The sequence below is a fragment of the Gopherus evgoodei genome, chromosome 2 (assembly GCF_007399415.2).
Source record: "Gopherus evgoodei ecotype Sinaloan lineage chromosome 2, rGopEvg1_v1.p, whole genome shotgun sequence".
Classification (NCBI taxonomy): Eukaryota; Metazoa; Chordata; order Testudines; family Testudinidae; genus Gopherus; species Gopherus evgoodei.
Window position 1 is genome coordinate 115,349,482 of NC_044323.1, and position 19,094 is coordinate 115,368,575.

The 19,094-nt window shown below is 42.9% G+C and overlaps 1 protein-coding gene across 1 annotated transcript in view; it reads right to left on the reverse strand.

The window, feature by feature from the left end:
* Positions 1-155: 155 nt before the first annotated feature.
* SLC9A3 (solute carrier family 9 member A3) overlaps positions 156-19,094 on the reverse strand; it is a 72,240-nt gene continuing 53,301 nt past the window's right edge. The window contains exons 10-16 of the mRNA XM_030549367.1: positions 15,988-16,117; positions 12,885-13,000; positions 7,323-7,452; positions 6,579-6,755; positions 5,188-5,263; positions 2,815-2,922; positions 156-403 (exon numbers count right to left, since the gene is read on the reverse strand). Of these exons, the coding sequence (XP_030405227.1) occupies positions 156-403; positions 2,815-2,922; positions 5,188-5,263; positions 6,579-6,755; positions 7,323-7,452; positions 12,885-13,000; positions 15,988-16,117 (985 nt within the window). The remainder of the gene's footprint in view (positions 404-2,814; positions 2,923-5,187; positions 5,264-6,578; positions 6,756-7,322; positions 7,453-12,884; positions 13,001-15,987; positions 16,118-19,094) is intronic.

Below are 19,094 nucleotides of genomic sequence, written 5' to 3' on the forward strand. Positions count from 1 at the left end.
TCAAACTGGAGCCGAATAGCATATGTTCAGATGCAGAAAAATCAAGGAAGAGAAAGATACTTGAAAAAGACAAAAAGAGACAAGGAAAGCTGTCAGGAGGCCAGAGAAGACAGAGAGATTGATTAAAAATAAAAATGAAGGTCAATTTTAAAATATTACATATGTGTTGTTTCTGGGAGGAAAGCTCTGGGTCGCTCCTCTGGGCCATCTGCTAGCAAAAAGGAATCTACAGACTTATTGCTGAGGCGAAAGGGGGTGAGCCGTCTGAAGTTGTTTGGAGAATATGGTAACTGTACTCGGGCCCTTTGTGATGGTACTACAGAATCTTCATCAGTTAACCATGGCGGGAACTTCATGTAGATACTTTGATCATCATCAGCTGAAAATGCTGGGTTATCAATTCCTACAAAAGTTTATGAGTGATAAATTCAGTTGGAAAATAAAATAACTGGCAGCAAATAGGATGTTTAGCCCAGGAATATAGCCATAATGAAATAAAACATAAACAAATATTGTTTTTCTGCTTTCTGCTCACATATCGTGTTATTGCTGGTCATTTTGCTATTTTAAAAGTCTCAGTTGATTAAAAAACAAATCAAACAAACCAACAAAAAACCTGACTATCATTGGCAGTTATGGCTGAAGGCTCTGTCGACAGCAAAACCTAAATGCACAGTTTATTCAAATGAACTGATTGATTTAAATCCAATCATACCAAATGTGCTCAGTTCTAGTTTTTTTTTAAATGTATCAATTTAAAAATGAAACATATTTGAAAGATTGATACCAGGGCTAGACTGACCAGCTCTTTTGCATCACCCCAGTAATGCAAAGGAGATTCAAGCCTGGATTACCTAGCCCACTAAGACAGATTTATGGCTTTTTGGCATCACTACAGCAGTCAGAGGATACTGGTGAATTTGGCTCCCCAGTCTCCAACAACTTATAGTATAAACCCAGATAGTAAGAGAATATAACAGGACGGAGGTCTGATTCTCCTCTGACTATACTGCAAATCAATAATTCCACTAAAGTCAGTGGACTTACAGTAATGTGTGCAAGAGGAGAAACAGGCCCAAACAGTCAAAAGTACCTTTTCTGTAGGTGTGGAAACAGGTAACGAAGCCCTTTTAAAACAAATATCAAACCTGCACATGGTGAACCGTAAAATATTATTTAAAAAACCACAGTCTAGATCCAGTTTGAAACCTAATTCTTTTCTGGAGCATTATTAGTCACTTTATATGCACCCTAACACAGTATCCATCGGGGTATGGTGTATTAGAACAGTTCTTATATTCAAATGAATCCAATAGAAGTATTATACTACACCCCGCCTTTACACAGCCAGCACATGCCATGTGTTACAAAAACCAAACTACCGTATATACTTGTTCATAAGCCGAATTTTTTTAGTAAAAAAGGGAAGCACCAGAGAAGGGGGTCGGCTTATGAATGGGTATAGAGAGGGAGAGGTAGGACACAGCCCCTCCCCCCAACAGAGGGAGCAAGCAGAAGCAGCACAGCCAGCAGAGCCAGAAGGGAAGAGGCGGGGCCAAGGTCTCTCCGCTTCTCGCCACGCTGCTCTCCCCCAAGCCTCTGAAGCCGCTGCACCTCCCGGCTGGCAGACTGCAGTCATGCCGCTCAGCCCCACCCCCCAGAGCAGGCTGTGGCCATGCTGCCTGGCCCACTGGAGCATGCTGCGGCCGCACCGCCTGGTCTGGTCCTCCAGAGCAAGCTGCGGCCGTGCTGCCCACCCAGTTGGAGCAGCTCCAGCCAGGCCAGAGACATCCTCCCCTGGCCCTCCCCAGATAAGGTGGGAAAGGATGGGATGGGAGGTGTGTGGGGGTCCCAGACTAGGGGTGGGGTCATTTAGGGTGTAGTCACAGAGGTTACTCTCCTGACTACCTGCTTCTCCTCTCCCAAAACATTTCCCCACCAGTTGCTGTCCCAGCCCGTCAGGGAAAGCAGTTGGCGCACTGGGAAGCTTTGTTTACTTAGGTTTACCTCTGTGCCTGCGGACGCTTGAGGTAAACAAACCATCTCGCCCCACCAGCGGCTTATCCTGATGGCCCGGGAGCCAAAGTTTGCTGACCCCTGAATTATAGGGTCGGCTTATGAACAGGTTATAAAAATTTTCCATTTTTACTTATCCATCTTGGGAGGGTTGGCTTATAAACAAACTGGCTCATGATCGAGTATATACGGTACTATGTTGTGAGTCCTACTGGACCAGGACTAGAGAGAGGGAAAATTAACACATTTGAAAACCTTAAACATTACCTAAAATAGCTTCTTCTAGACATAAACATGTCATGGTTTTAAAATCTGATGTCTTTGAACTTTCCAGACCTGGAAGCAAGAGCTGTGTGGCCCACTGGAAAGCTGGGAAACCCCAGTGATGGAAAGACCCTGCTTCTAGCTCTGCAGGGTCACTAGAATGATATTAGAACTTATATTTACACTGGTCCAGGACTAACTATTGCCTATTATGGGCCCCAGGACACCATAATTTTGGGGAGAGACATTCCACATCAAGAGGAAACGAAGAAAACATATTTGAGTCAAGTTAACCTATGTATTCCTGACAAAGCAGAAATCAATTCAAAATGGCTGACTATTGGCTGACTGAAAATCAGGACAACTTTAGAATCATTTTTTCTGTGTCTAGAAGTGATTAGTCATTTCACAGCCAGGTTATGCAGTCATGACCACAACCTTTGTCAATATCATCAGTAGAAAGCTATTAACAAAAAATCCAATAAACTGCTTTGCAATTGTAGAAAATTCTGCATTTATGATCTATTTTCATACCAGAGGTAGCATCTGTGCAATTCTGCTTGGTGACATTAGCTAAAAAGTCAACTCCTTTGTCCATATGAAGAGATTCATAATTTTCTTCTGGATCAGAAAATTCCACATCTGGAAAAAAATATAAAAAAATCAGTGTGCGCTAGAGATTCCTAAAAGATTTGACCCAAAGTGTTATTTGGTAGCTTCTTGATGCTAGTGTAGCTATCAAAGATTTATATAGATAATCTTTAATGTAAATCTGGGCAAATGTATGTTTTGAAAGCAATCATATCTTTATAACTAAATTCTGTACATATCTAATGTACAGTTTATCAGGTCGCTAATAATTGATTTCCGATTCATTCCTGCATCAGTATCTTGTGCTGTAATTATGTTCGCTTTTCCAAACTAAAGGGGATTGGGCTAGATGAGTACTTGGATAGGAGAGCTGCAGGAAAAGCTTACAGACTGCAGCAAGTGCTGATTCAGAAGGTGGCAACTTTTCCTGCTTACCCAGTGCTGAAAGAAAACCTGAGCATAGTGTCAGGGATCACTGTGCTGCTAGAGGTGCTCTCTTTCAAATGGGATGCAGAATTAAGGTGCTGACAACTTGTGGTAATTAAAGATCCCATTGCATTTTCATAAAGGGATTAACATTGGTGCCCTGGATCATGTCAGACTTGGTTAATTAATTCCTGCCATTCTACGCTCCCCTCTGCAGTGGCTATGATTTTCTTTCCCACCCCTCAACGCAAACCACTATGTAGTGCTGCTGTGTGTGGTTAAACATCTGCTGTGTTTCCCCCCAGAGGCAGCTCCATATCCGTGGCGGTGAAATGATCCCCGTACATTAAATCCCTTATCAATCCCTCTAAAGAAAATCCCTTAATACAGGAGAAGGCCTAATTAGTTAATGTTTGGGAAACACTTTAAGATCAAAGGAGTTATAGAAGTAAAATTATTATTCAGCCATTATATTGCTGCTGGCAATAAAAATAAATACTAATAAACTGATAGATAGCAAATACCTGAGCTCAGAGTTTCTACTTCCCACACCCACACTATTCCTGTCTGAAAGCTATGGGGAAAATTCTGACACCGCCCCTCTTCCCCCTACTTCACAGCCCTCTTTAAAATCAGCGGGGTTGCATGGGTAACTGAGGGGAGAATTTAACTCAATGCCTTATAATAACTTGCCATGGCAGGCGGCATCAGACACAACTTACTGTGACTGACAACAGCACCTGCAAAGAGATGGCTGAAACTCAGATCCAAGGATCTTTTTCTTTAAATGCAAAATTACAAGTGCAGGGTTTTTTCTTTCCTTATTTTGTTAGGGACACTGCCAAGGCTAGCAGGCCCAAAGTTAGATTCGATAGGCCAGATTCTGTGCTGGAGTCACAGCGGTTGCATTTAGGGTAAAAGTCAGCACAGTATTTGGCTATACTGTCTTTCCATTCATGTACATGTTATGCTGCCCTCCTGTTCCAGCCTGCTTGCTCTGCTTTCAGAGAAAGTACTGATATTTACAAGATGCCTGGGCAAGTCATGATGGGTGCATGTACATACCCATGGGATCACAAAGGAAGCCATTATCATAGTTAGCTGAGGCATGTCATGAGTCAGAAGCTGAGATTTTATCTATGTTGTGGCCTTCTTTATGGTGGCCTCCAATTATTTTTAGGATTTCAGGGTTAAACATTGGTTTTGTTAATGTTAGTTATAAAGTAGGTTAAAGTTGTCTATGAAAATGTATTAATTTTTTAATGTTCATTACTTCCTTCCAAACACATCTGTTTTCAGCAAGGAGAGGGGGAAATGTGACATGGGTAGTAGTACATTTGTTAATGTCAACTTAGTTTTTTTTCCTGCCATGAAATTTCACAAGAACACTCTTCCTCCAACAAAATACAAGCTGATTAAAAAAATCTGGTTAACTCAGGGCCACCCGGCGGGGGCGGGGGGCAAGTGGGGCAATTTGCCCCGGGCCCCGTAGGGGCACCCACGAGACTTTTCGGGGCCCCCGGAGCAGGATCCTTCACTCGCTCCGGGAACCTGGAAAATTCTCGCTGGGCCAGGGCTCCCGGAGCTTCTTCCGCTCCGGGTCTTTGGCGGCGGGGGGCCCTTCTGCTCTGGGGCGGAAGGACCCCCCCGCTGCTGAATTACCGCCAAAGCAGGACCCACCGCCGAAGTGCCAGGTCTTTGGCGGTAATTCAGCGGTGGGGGGGCCCCGCTGCAGGTCTTCAGGGCACTTCAGCAGCAGGTCCCGGAGCGGAAGGACCCCCCGCTACCAAATTACCGCCGAAGCGGGGCCCCCTGCCACCAAAGACCCCAGGCCACCTGAATCTTCTGGGCGGCCCTGGGTTAACTACTCTCGTTTGACAGTGCAATTACCTTTTTCCTTCAAAGTAAAATCTGGCACTGGATTTTCTGAAGGTATTTTTCCATTTGGTATGGCATTACTATTTCTCTGAAAAAGTAAAACATTTCAAGTTACCGCAGACAGTGCTAGCTATGCAGCACACATTGTAGATACAGAGAGCCTGATTCCCCAGCTTTCTGCCAATCAAATGGAGTTCACCAACATAATACTGGAATAATGCAGTGGTGATTACGCCTAACTATTTTAAGCCTTTATTTTGTCTTTGCATAGAACTTCAATTGATGTTAGTGCAGACACACAACTCTATTAGTGGTATGTGGCCGAGTTCCCTACTCCTTTTGCCATTGGGCAGGTTGGATTTGTCCCTCCTTCGTCCATGCAGGAGAAGCTGGAGTTTCATCTCCTCACACCATCAGCCCCCCGAGCTCCATGCAATTTCCATGGAGACATAGGTGACAACTTCCCCTCTTTCCCCTGGGTGCTCGACCCCACCCTGCGTCCCCTGCCCAGCCCCCGCTCCACCCCTTTCATGAGGCCCTGCCTCTTCCCACCCCTTCCCAGCCCCCATTCCAACCCCTTCCCCAAAGTCCCCGCCCCAACTCCGCCCCCCCTGCCAATATTCCAACTCCTTCCCCAAATCCCCACCCCAGCCTCACCTGTTCCCCTGAGTGCACCATGTTCCCGCTCCTCCCCCCCTTCCTGGAGTGTGCTAAGGCTGTCAAACAGCTGTTTGGTAGTGGCCAAGTGGGAAATGCTAAGAAGAAGGCAGAGGTGTGGGGACTCGGCACGCTCAGGGGAGGAGGCTGGGAAGAGGAGGGGCTGAGGCAGGGGGTAAGGGGAGCTTGGCTGTCGGTGGGTGCAGAGCACCCACTAATTGTGAGCACTTTTGAAAATGTAGCTTATAGTCCAGGCCTCCCTACAGTGTCAACGTGTGATGCTCTATTCCTTACTGCTACAACATAGCAAGGAAATTTGCACAAAAGTAATAGGCAAAGGGTGTCTTTCATAGAAACCCATTAATTTTTCCCTGTGGGTGCTCCATCCCCAGAGCACCCACGGAGTCAGCGCCTATGCATGCAGACATGAGTCACCCCTTCTGGCACCATGGTTGTTGGACCTGGAATCCTCTCACATCCAAAGGAAGGATCCCACAGTGCAGAGGGAAATGGTCGGTAGGTTCCACAAGATTGGTGAAGGTATAATGCCACCTCCAGTGCTGCCCCTCGACTCATCCTATATTTTGATCTCTCCCCTGGCTTGGGTCTTGATCGCCAAAACTCCCTCTGAGGAGCTTCCACAGGGAAGAGATTGATGCTAGGAGCCGAAACTACCCTATGCTTCCTCAGGAATGGATCCTCTAGAGCACCAGGCCTTTTGTCTGGGTAAATGGCAGTCCCCTTACCCTTTTTTGGCCCCGGTCTCTCTTATGGCTTTTGTTGAGCTTTTTGGGCTGGTTTATTCCTAGTTTGGTGCTCTTGAAAGACTCTAAGCGCTTCCTCATTGTCCTGTGGAAAATCTCCTTGTCTTGTTTTTCGTCTTCATTCTGAATGATCTCGTGCCGACTGTACAGATGTATGTGCTGTAGCCAGGAAGATAAGAAAACATTTATTTATATAGAAATGCAGACTGGGGCCCAGCACCAAGGCAACTGCCAAAACCAATCTATTACAAAAAGACAATTAATTACAAGTCAACACACTAACAGGATTCCAGGTAGTTAATTATTTCCTTCTTACCTATCAGTATGGTAATTTAAAAAATATTGATTGAAAGTCATTCAGATTAATTACACTGGCTAGAACAGGTCTGGATTAAACAGCTCAGTCTTCCTAACATTCACATGCTTCATCTCACCCTCACCCAGCCAGTTAATTTTCAGACCAGCAACAACCAACCAGCAGAACACATCTGGGGCCCAATTCTGCAATCTTCTCTCACATGAGTAGTGCCATTGAAATCAATGGGACTATTTGTATAATAAGGACTGCTCACATGATTAAGGGTATGCAGGATCAGAGCCCATCTTCAGTTAATGATTGATTTTGCAGATTTGTCCTTTTATTTTGAGTTTCCCAACAATTTTCTGCATTTTGTTTCTTCTGGCTGTCAAATGAAAACATGGTAATAGCTGCAACTGTGCTCTCACCTCTTGTCTGGGTTTGTAGAGGTACTGCTGCAGTGTGTGGTGAGTGACTGTATCCTCTGTATCTCGTATGCTTTTTCTCCTCTGCTCTAAGGCTTGCATATCAAGACAAACAGAGCTGGCTTTTTCTCTCCTAAAGCAGAATATTAAAATATATACAACTTTTTTCTAGATCACTAACTGGAGGAATATATTTTATATATATATATATATGCACTGCAATATATTTAAACATGAAGATAAGTGTGGATGGGATAAAAACAAGTAAACATCATCATGAGTCAAGTGTAGTCTAGAGTGAGTGGGCACAACTCTTGTGGTAGCCTCTGGGCAGATTCAGCTGTGACATCAGTGGTGGTGTAATTTGGTCAGGAAAAGCAGGTAAATGACAAACTAGTGCAACTTGCAACAATTTAGCATTGATTGATCATCTGCTTTATCTTATAAACTTATGCCTGTTTCCTTCTTTTCCTGTTACATCTCATCCTTGTGCACCTGCAGGACGGAAGGTCTATTAATCTAGCTCAGTGGTTCCCACACAGTGGGGTCCCAGACCTCTGGCTGGTCTGCTGTGGGTTATGCAGGGGTCTGTTCCTTGGGACAGGGCCAGAACCTGCCGGAACAGCATTCTGGCACTTGTGCTGCATGGAAGACACTGTTTTTCTCAGATACTGTGCATGAGAGGTCATGTTGGTAGGGGCGTTCTGGTCATGCCAGTACTTGCCCATTGAGAACTACACACTCGCTATGAGAGTTTAGTAGTACTTCTTCTGCCACAGATGCCAAGACTCACAACACTCACAAGTAATACCCCTATTTAGGGGAAACGGAAATTCAGATAAAGATACATAGACTCATAGACTCATAGACTCTAGGACTGGAAGGGACCTCGAGAGGTCATCGAGTCCAGTCCCCTGCCCTCATGGCAGGACCAAATACTGTCTAGACCATCCCTAATAGACATTTATCTAACCTACTCTTAAATATCTCCAGAGATGGAGATTCCGCAGCTTCCCTAGGCAATTTATTCCAGTGTTTAACTACCCTGACAGTTAGGAACTTTTTCCTAATGTCCAACCTAAATCTCCCTTGCGGCAGTTTAAGCCCATTGCTTCTTGTTCTATCATTGGAGGCTAAGGTGAACAAGTTTTCTCCCTCCTCCTGATGACACCCTTTTAGATACCTGAAAACTGCTATCATGTCCCCTCTCAGTCTTCTCTTTTCCAAACTAAACAAACCCAATTCCTTCAGCCTTCCTTCACAGGTCATGTTCTCAAGACCTTTAATCATTCTTGTTGCTCTTCTCTGGACCCTCTCCAATTTCTCCACATCTTTCTTGAAATGCGGTGCCCAGAACTGGACACAATACTCCAGTTGAGGCCTAACCAGCGCAGAGTAAAGCGGAAGAATGACTTCTCGTGTCTTGTTTACAACACACCTGTTAATGCATCCCAGAATCACGTTTGCTTTTTTTGCAACAGCATCACACTGTTGACATGTATAAGGGTTTCAGGACTCTACAGTGAAGCTGGGAACTGAGCCCTCAGAATCCTGAGACCACTGAACTAAACCGTGTGTGTGTATTTTTGGAGGTGACATAACTAACTGAACTAATAGTGTAATAATGACATGAAACTTATGTATAAACAATGAAAGGGGTCTGGGATATTTAGTCAGATGCCAAAGTGATCCTTGGCAGAAAAAAGTTTGGGAACCACTGATCTAGGTCATTCATCCCCATGCTATTAGTCACACTCATTTTCTGTACCCAGGGTATACCAAATTCAGTAGTACTTGACCACTTACATCTGTGGTCAGACCAATTTGCATCTTATGAGTAGCAGATGCCACTGTTTATATCACAGTTAAATTTATTCCAATAAATGTTATGTGCCATTTGTTTTTCACAAATGTGTGTATTTTTCTTTCCTAAAGGGTGAAAAGGTGACTTGAGACTAAACCTCTGGAATTTGCCCAGCGGTGAATACTGTAGGCAAGATCCACGTACTCTGCAGAAAGTTGGACCAATATTGTGCTGTACAGCTCTATAGTTTTTGTGGCATGCCTTTGCACCAGATGGAAAATTTGGTGGCAACTCCAGAAATATTCAAATGAGGAGATTTTTGTTGAATTAAATATGCAAAAGATAATACAATTTCCAGAGTCTCTTCTGTGCTGTTTGTTAGTATTGCATGTTTTTTTAATTTAACTCTGCCTCCGCATTATTCATATTCCACAGATATTTGTATTGACAACGCATAACTGCAGGGCAGAAGCTATCAGAGGAGAAGCTGGAGGTTTCAGCACCTGGCGAGGGGACAGAAGAGGCCAAGTTCTACTATCCTTATTCAGACCAAGTACTCCTCGAGTAGATCCACTGACATCAGTGGGTCTACTCAAGAAGTAATATCCTACTTGTGGCAGATTTTGCAGCATCTTTGGGGACCAACATATTAAATTTATGAAATATTTATGTCTGATTGTGTTCTACTCCATGGGGGAGAGTTACCACAGCTCCTCCAGGAACTAAAAAACACTATGAGGTGATCACCCTGGGGATGGTAAACAACTCCAGAGAAACACCATCCCCTGGGGTGTTTGCATATACTGGTTCAAACTAGGTTTCCCAGAGACCCAAACAAAGAAAGGGCTTTGGGTATAAAAAGGCTGAGTTTGAACTAACACAGAGCCTTTTTTTTTTCAGCAAACGGACATGACCATCTGTCCAAGGGAGGGCTGGGGCAGAGCAACCCTTGGCTAACTAGGGCTTTGGCTTACTAGGGTCCATAAGACTGATGGGTGACCTCTGGTAAACTGTTACCTTGCATATAGGAACTTTTATTGTTTTTATATGTTTTCCCTGTAATGCTTTTACCCTAACAATAAACGTATTTTGTTTTGTAAAGGCTGATGTGTCACTGGTATACACTGTTGTAGCTCCTGGAGAAAGGTTAACCACAGGTGCTGGACCCCAGTCAGACCTGCTGAGGAAATCACACTGAAGTGCAGAAGACCATGAACCTAAACCCCTCATCTGGAGTGAGAGAGAAGCAGATCTCCACCCATGAGATATGATGGCTGAGAGCCTGAAGCCTCATGTGGGAGCCGTCGAATAAGAGCATGGTGCTTGTGTGTCAAAGATGCAGTTAAACTCTGAAACTGTGACGCTGTTCAGTGCGAGTAATGGTGGAAGCATCTGGCCCAAGGTGTGGGAAGCAGTTTGGCATTAAGGGATAAGCACATTAACAGCTAGACACAATTAGCATTTTTTCAATGAAAAGTTTTGAATTGAAACATGGGATTTCAATATCAGTGATTTTTTGTGTGGAAACTTCATTTTTGCCACTTTTTTCCCAAAATGAAAATGTTCAACAATTACAAAATTTTGCAAAAATGTCTGTTTTTAAATTGTAGGGAAAATACCACTTTCTCATTTAAAGAGAATCCTCCCTCTGCCCCATACTTTCTTCCACTAAATTTTTTCAGCAAATGTGCGTACCATTTTTCAACCTGCACTATGAGCAGCATGTTTCTGCGGGAGAGCATCCCCCGCAGATGTAGTGCTGTCCACATCGGCGCTTTTGTTGGTGAAACATGTTTTTTTCACACCCCGACCAACAAAAGTTTTGCTGACAAAAAGTGCTAGTGTAGACAAAGTCTTAGTTTCACCAATAGCTGGCTCTTAAAAATATAGGGCCAGCTTTATTGGTATATTGCAAGTATGCACCACTCTGCAATTCCAAGTGGCATAAATCTGGTTTAACTGGCAGGTTGTACCCAGTTTACAGCTGCTTTACATAATGGAAGTGGCACAAACTGCTTGAGCATACCAGGGAATATGTCTCATAATTTAAAAAAAGAAAAAGAAAAAGAAATTTTACAACATTTAAATAATGAATTCTGAACAAGAATTCTATGGTAAAGGGTGGATTCTGTGGCTCTGGCATCATGTAACACACAAGACTCTGGCTACAAGGAGGGATACAAAACTGTATGAATGATAAGTCGCTGTTCTTACACACTGGAACTTTCTGAAAAATTCACCCTTAGGGATACAGTTTTCATGCTTGGTCTCTGACCAAAGGAGAGTTTAGTTTGGAAAGTTTGTGTAAAATCATGTAGCTGCTTCTGATTTCCACAAAGGTAAAAAAATTACTCTTCCCTTTTTAAAAAAATACTGCCATTCATTTTTCTGCACATATGTGATACTCTCTATTCCCATTTTTCTAGTTATACATGTAAACTTTTATATTTCTGTTCATGTCATAAAATGTTTTCCATTAAAGTCCCAGGAATGAGATAACCCTGAAGAAGGGTCCTCTTCTTTGAACCTGGTAAAATAAGTAACGAGTATAATATGCTACTTTGATAGACTGACAATGTCTTGTAATATCCTGGAAAAACCTTATGGAATTAAAATAAACTTTATTGAATTAGGTTAAACCTCACTGAATTAGGGTGAATACCTTTGTAGGTCCATTGTATTAAAAATGCAATTCTGTATGTGTTATTGTCAAACTATATGTATTCTCTAGTAGAAGGAGGAATATAGGCACTGACTTCATGGGTGCTCCATGGCTGGAGCATCTATGGGGAAAAAATGGTGGGTGCTGAGCACCCACTGGCAGCTCCTCTATCAGCTCCACCCACTCCACCCAGCGCCTCCCACTCGTTGATGGGCCCCATGGATCAGTGCCTCTCCCTCCCTCCCCACGCCTCCTGCCAGCTGCGATCAGCTCTTTCACGGCTTGCAGGAGGTGCTGGGGGGGAAGGAGGGAGGAGTGAGGACACAGTGTGCTTGGGGGAGGGCGTGGAACTGGGTGGGAAGAGGCGACGTGAGGGTGGAGCATGGGCAGAGGTGAGTCCTTGGGGCAGAGCCAGGGGTCAAGCCCCCCCCAGCACTTTGGAAAGTCAGCACCTGTGAGGAAGATGCTAATGTACTTCCTTTGTTATCAGCCTTTGAAGCCACCTCCTGGAGAGGGGCATATATACTAGTTCAAACTGGATTCTTCATGATCCAAGAAAGACAAAGAAAGGATTTTTGGATAAAAAATCTGGTTGTAAACTGGCTCAGGGCCTTCTTCCTGATCCAGCAAATGGACAGAACCCCTGCTCCATGGAGAGCCCCAACCTTTTGGGAAGGAGTTGGAAGGACTAGGCCTGCTGAAGCCCCATAAGACTGGGGGCCTGTTCTGAGCCGAAGCTGTGGTGAACTTGTAACCACAAAGAATCCCCTTGGGTGGGGGTTTGAAGGACTGCTCCTGCCAGAGTCCATGTTAGGGCTGGCGTGAACCCTTATTAGCATGTGTGTAGCTTCTTTTATTGTTTTTAATCTGTTTTCTCTGTAATGCTTTTTACCTGAGGACAGGCTTGCACAGAAAGAACAGTGTGGGGTACCTGTCACTGCTGAAAATCACTCAGTTATCAGTCTCTGAAGAGAAAGTAACCAAGTCAGCATGGGAGGATTTGACACCCATTTTGTACTTGGGTAAACACTCATTTTTTGTATTTAATCCTATACAACTCAAAAATTAAACAAAAACAGCCCCTAAAAAAGTTACTTACAATAAACAGGAGACAGAGGCCTCTACAGTACTTGGTCGAGGAGTGCTGAAGTCCACATTGACCATGTTGTCAGTACTTGAAGAACGAATAAAAGCCAGGGAACCTCTACGCTCTCCCTGTTCACAGAAAGAAATAACGTGCATTACAGCTTAGCGGTAGGGCTTTCAGTGATGTTAACAGAGGTATACCTAGGGCTAAATTGTATAATATAAAAAAAAGATGCATCATTTTTGAAGCTTCTGTAGGCAAATAACCCATAAATACAACTTTCCTCTAGTTCTTTTGTAACAGGAATAAGGTCTTTTTTCCCATGGGGAGGGGATAGCTCAATGGGTTGAGCACTAGCCTGCTAAACCCAGGGTTGTGAGTTCAATCTTTGAGGGGGCCATTTAGGGAACTGGGGTAAAAATCTGTCTGGGGATGGGTCCTGCTTTGAGCAGGAGGTTGGACTAGATGACCTTCTGAGATCCCTTCCAACCCTGATATTCTATGTGGTTTATTTCCCTGGGGCAAAAGTCAACCTTGTATAAAGGACCAGCCCAAAGCCATGACAATTAATAGTCCTAATTTGAAGACTTAAAGTGACATTTTAGGCTTTCTCCTTATCTTCCGCAAAATGTACCCCTGCACCTCTAAAAGCCCTCAGTGAGAGCCACCAAAAGTTTGAATTCCCCTTTCCACTATATAAAGGGTTACTTCCGATACTGGGCAACATTTTTCATCTAACACTTTGCTAGCCACCTGTAAACATCTACTTATCTAGATTCTTATATTGGCACCCATATCTGTGCTACCTGAACACCTTCCAAGATATGACAGTAATCGTTCTTTCTTCCTTCCCAGAAAGGAGGCAAATGTTTGGTTAGTCATGAAATGTATGCATGCATGCACGAGGAACTAAAGCTAAATTGAAAAGGTGAGCTTTGCTTTCAGTTCTGCATGGTGATACAAAAGTGAATTCCTGCAAAACTTTTGTCTCCCATGATCGCCAGTGCCCACTGCTACTTGACATTTTCATTGTTCTGATGGATTGTAGATAGTGAGTGAAGTCATGCTCCCAGAAGGAGAAAAAATTCTCTGGTAGTGAGAGGCAATCCCACATATGGTTTTGAATTGCAGCACAGAGATCTTGGACTGGACTCTATGTTTTAATGAGCGGTGAACAGAACATCTGTGGAAAAATATTTCCCCCACTGACAGAAGTACATTATTCTTAAGATCGAAGCTAATGTATTGTGATTTTGTAAGCTATAGCTCTGTCATGATCATTTTACATGTCCATGCACAGCAAAGGAATCAAGAAAGCTTAAACATGGTTGTAACAGGGTGTGCTGAGCCATAAGTTCACTCAATACCCTGTCACTCATATTGCTGCCAGTTTATACTAATTGAGCTCTGATTGAAAAACAAGCAGTTGGCAGAGGAGGCAAATTAACTGAGTGGCAATACAGCTGAGAGGCTAATAGGGTTGAAGTATCCTCAGCAGCTAGATAGAGAGGAGGGAAGAGAGCAGGGTGCCTGAAAGAAGGAACAAGCAGACAGGACTGGTTGCTGTTTCTACTTCTAGGTTACCCTTCCCCAGAAAGCAAGTGGGGAAGCTGGCTATTGATTGTAAATGTAATATATAATAGAGCACAATGGTGGTTAAGAAGACCTGGAGTGGCTGTGGTCAGTTACTGGGGCTGAAAAAGACACTCAGGAGACCCGTGACAATGATGGAGAAAACCTATGTTCTAGGAAGTACAATCACCTATGCATAATTTATAATCATCTGTGTTCTAAGCAATTTGGAACCATTCAATGGCATTAGAAAAATCACTGTGACATCTGAAAACAGAAACACCTACATAAATATTACAGTGAAATGGAAATCAGATATTTAAGGTACCTAAATGTGAGGTTCATAATTATATTACTGCTAGAGCTATTACTGATTGAAGTATGAAATGTTTTTTAAATGACTCCCATGACACTTAAATGCATGAAATGGGGCTACAGATATTTCTGGTCACAGGTAGAAATGTCCTTCTGTGGACATTCATCTGCAGTTATACTTCTGGAGGCCTTTCTGTGTGTGATAACTAGAACAAGACATTTTGACCTAAGCTCTCAGTCCAGATGTGGTTCTAGCTATTAGTTGAAGACTGCCTATGTGCCGTGAATCAATGAAGCCTTCTTGCTCAATATCCAGACTAATGGGCTAGACTGGGGAAAATAACAAGGAGATTTTTCGCCTGCTGGTATCCAGGAATTGTAGGAATTTGAGAGGCCAGCTGTTTTCAGACTGGGGTGTCTGAAGTCCTTCTTGGTGTTCCGCAGAATTAAAAGATTAGAGAACCAACAAATAGGTGGTAGAGCAGGAAGAGTTGGTCCCAGAAAAGACTGTTGTCTTGTGACAGGCTCACAAAATGAAAAAGCTTGGGAATCATTCCAAAAGATTTTGGATTTTGCCCATGAGTAACATTGAATTTGCTAGTGCGGCAAAAATGTTTTGTGTTTTGGTGTTAGTTTTTTGGAAGGCTAATGAACCAAAAAACAAAACAAAACAAAACCCCAGCTCTTTATCAAGCTTGTAGTTCATTTGGCTACAAAAATAAGCTCAACCTTGAGGCTAGCACCCAGATGCTCTCAGTCTGCAACTGCCATCTGCACTGCTTACTCTAACCTGAATTTCTGCACAAGGCATCACTGGAAAGCACACTATTGCTTCAGCCACTGCTTGTTTAATTATTCATACGGAGCCAGATTCTGCCACCTTTACACATGCTGACTAGCACATGCTCACTTGTATAGCTTCCATGAAACCATGGTACTACTCGGCGCACGTGGAGGCAAAAACCAAGCTTCTAAATGATACCTATCAGAACAGAACAGTGACATATACAGGACCCAGTGGTACTGAGGAATTTAGAGGTAATACAGTGAACCACAATGACATAAATAGGTAATAACGGGACACAATACACTTCAAATACCATTTCACCGTAAAAGTAGATTTGCTTTTGATTCAGCTCTCCTAATACATGGAAGTTAAGAAATCCTGCAATATTTAAAACAAAGAAATATGATGTTACAGTGTGTAAGAAAAGATGTTTAAAAGTACCTCAGCCACATAGCTAATAGCATCCTTCAGGTTGAGCTCATGGAAAATATTAAGAATCTGGTCTCTTGATTTTTGAGCAGACCTTCTCATCAGTACTTTACTGAGGATTTTCCGATCAAAATTGGACCACCTAGTGATTTAAACAAAGAATTTTAACAGCAGCAATCAATTTAAATGATAGTTAGCATTTTTAGTTTTGCTTGAACAGCTATTCCTTTGAGTTAAGCATTTTTATACTGTAACTCCTCGCTTAACGTTGTAGTTATGTTCCTGAAAAATGCAACTTTAAGCGAAACAATGTAAAGCGAATCCAATTTCCCCATAATAATTAATATAAATAGGGGGTGTTGCAGGGAAATGTTTTTCACCAAAGGACTATATAAGTTTTAAACAAACAATTTAATACTGTACACAGCAATGATGATTGTGAAGCTTGGTTGAGGTGGTGGAGTCAGAGGGTGGGATATTTCCCAGGGAATGCCTTACTGCTAAATGATAAACTAGAACAGCTGAGCCCTCAAGGGTTAACACATTGTTGTTAATGTAGCCTCACACTCTACAAGGCAGCAGAAATGGAGGGAGGGGAGACAGCATGGCAGACAGACACAGAGACACACATCCTGTGTGTGAGAGAGATGCCCATTGCCCCTTTAAGTACACTGACCCCACTCTAAGTACATTTCCTTTTTAATTAGATCAGGAAGCTGAGACAGCAGCTGCTGCCAGAAAGGTCCGTCTCATGTCTTCCCTGCTCTGTAGAGATGGGGTAAGGGGAGGGCAGGAGCAGGGAGGAGGGGGACACTCTGACTTTAGCACCCCTTCCCCCCTACCTTGTACAGCAAGCAGGAGGCTCCCGGGAGAAGCTCCAAGGCAGAAGGCAGGAGTAGCACAAGGCAGTGGGGGGAGGGACAGCTGAACTGCCGGTAGCTGATAGCCTGCTGGGCAGCTGCTGCACAGGGAACTTAGGGGAGCAGGGAGCTGATAGGGGGGCTACAAGTCCACCCTGGTTCCAAGCCCCCACCAGCTCCAACAGGCTGCTCTTTCTGCAAGCAGTGGACAAAGCAGGCAGCTGCCAAACAATGTTAGAAGGGAGCATTGTGCAACTTTAAATGAGCATGTTCCCCAATTGATCAGCAGTGTAACAACAAAACAATATTAACGGGGACAATTTTAAGTGAGGAGTTACTGTACACCTTATCGGATAATAAACACAGGGAAATATGTTTTGTTGCTTTATTTCTGTAAATAACAGTTAAAGCACATTTGTAAAAGCCTTATACGGAGTTACACAATTCACAACTATCTTTTGAGAGGTGCAGCCACCAGGCACAGTTGCTGCAGAACAACAGCAATAAGAGGTTTGTAATTAGAGTATACAAAATGGTTCTAGTTTCAAAATCAATAGGACATACAATACACCAGGGAATAATGCCATTTTATTTTTCTACTTCTGACTATTCGATTGTATCTTTAAGAGCCTTTAGGAACCCTCACAGTAAAAGTTTAAAAATCTCTTTCCTTCTATGTAAAAGAGTTTACCTTCAGTAATAGATTATTTTTTTACCCAATGTCTTGTAGGTTGGCCCCACTGAGAAGCCCCTGCATGCCCCAGTGAATTATTCTCAGATATTGAGGTGGTGCCTGTTCTCAGTAACTTTGAGATTGCATTATTCAGGAGATCTTGGTCACCAAAGTGAATAGTCAGCCAAGTATCTAGGTTAGGTCGGGCCTTTCCTCCTTTTTCAGGGAGGCCCTCCTCCTACGTTGAAGTAGTCAGGCTCTGTCTGCCTGTGACTTTAAAAAGCCTCACCTTCATCACCATCACAGCCAACGTGCCACAACTGAGGAAATGTCCTCTTATTTCCTCATCGTCAGAAATTCATTCCCAATACCCAAATCCAGGACAGGATTCCTGGTTACCCAAGGCAAAATGGCTTCTCATTGTATGAACAAACAGAAATCTCTCTTTACTCTGCTATGCTAAGGAGCATTAAATGTTACCTTAGGTGTACAAATGTCATCTATTATGGTGGAACAAACCATAATTGGTCACATTTGTACAGATTCCAGAGTTTCCAGATTCCCTCAGAAGCTGGTTTGAACAACACTCTGCTCAAACTTCCGGTCTCTCCAAGATCTCTATTTCAGCCCTACTGCAGCAGTGCTACACTGAACAGAGGGGAAAGAGAGAGTTTGCTTTAAGCCCATGGCTGAAAGAGTTTCCCATCTTCAAGTAGCACTATAAGAAACTACATTTCCAGGTTTATATAGTCTTTTCCCTTTTATTCTCCTTCCCTGCTCTAGTTCTCAAAGTCTGCCCATCACCATTGTTGCTGAGCACTTTCATTATAATCCATTCTATATCACTGAAATAAAATTGTGAAAATATTTGGAAGCTGAAGAACTTATTGTCCAAGGAGGTAACATTTGTGTGTTTCAATTTGGAACAGATTAACATCCTTTCCCATACACACAAATATGGTTCCTAAAGTTGGCATCAGAGGGGCTAAAATTGTGTGTTCAGTTCAAATCCTGTGCAAATGGCCACCTCTCAAATAATTCTACACGGGCATAGATCCCTAAATACGGATGATAACATTAGCAAAGGCCTAATCCCAGGCCTTAGTTGTGACACTGAAAAGGTTCCATTGCTGGGAGATGGACAGTCCCCAAAATCCACGAGGGATTATCAACCGGTTAAAGTGTTATAAACTGAAAAGATGGTGGTAACGTCCCAGACATTTCACTTGGACAGCCTCAAAGACTTAAAAGTCATAGTTTACAAAAGGGATTTTCTATCTAAAATAAACAAAATTGGTTCTCCAGGAAATGATTATTGAAGCAGAGGAGGGCAAAGATGTTTAATCTGTGAATTGCCATTAAAGTCTTTCTCACAGTGATGAAATCAATGAAAATAGCCAGTGTAGTTTCATTTTCCAAGATGAATGGAATGCAAAAATGTAAACAAACTGGATCAATGTTGAGAAGTATATTAGAATTTTAAAAAATCTTCCTGTTGAATATTCTAAATGGTTACTAACTGCACAGGTAATGTACATTTTTGCAACAATGTGGTTTTTATCTAGTGTGATTAACTTCAGAAAGTC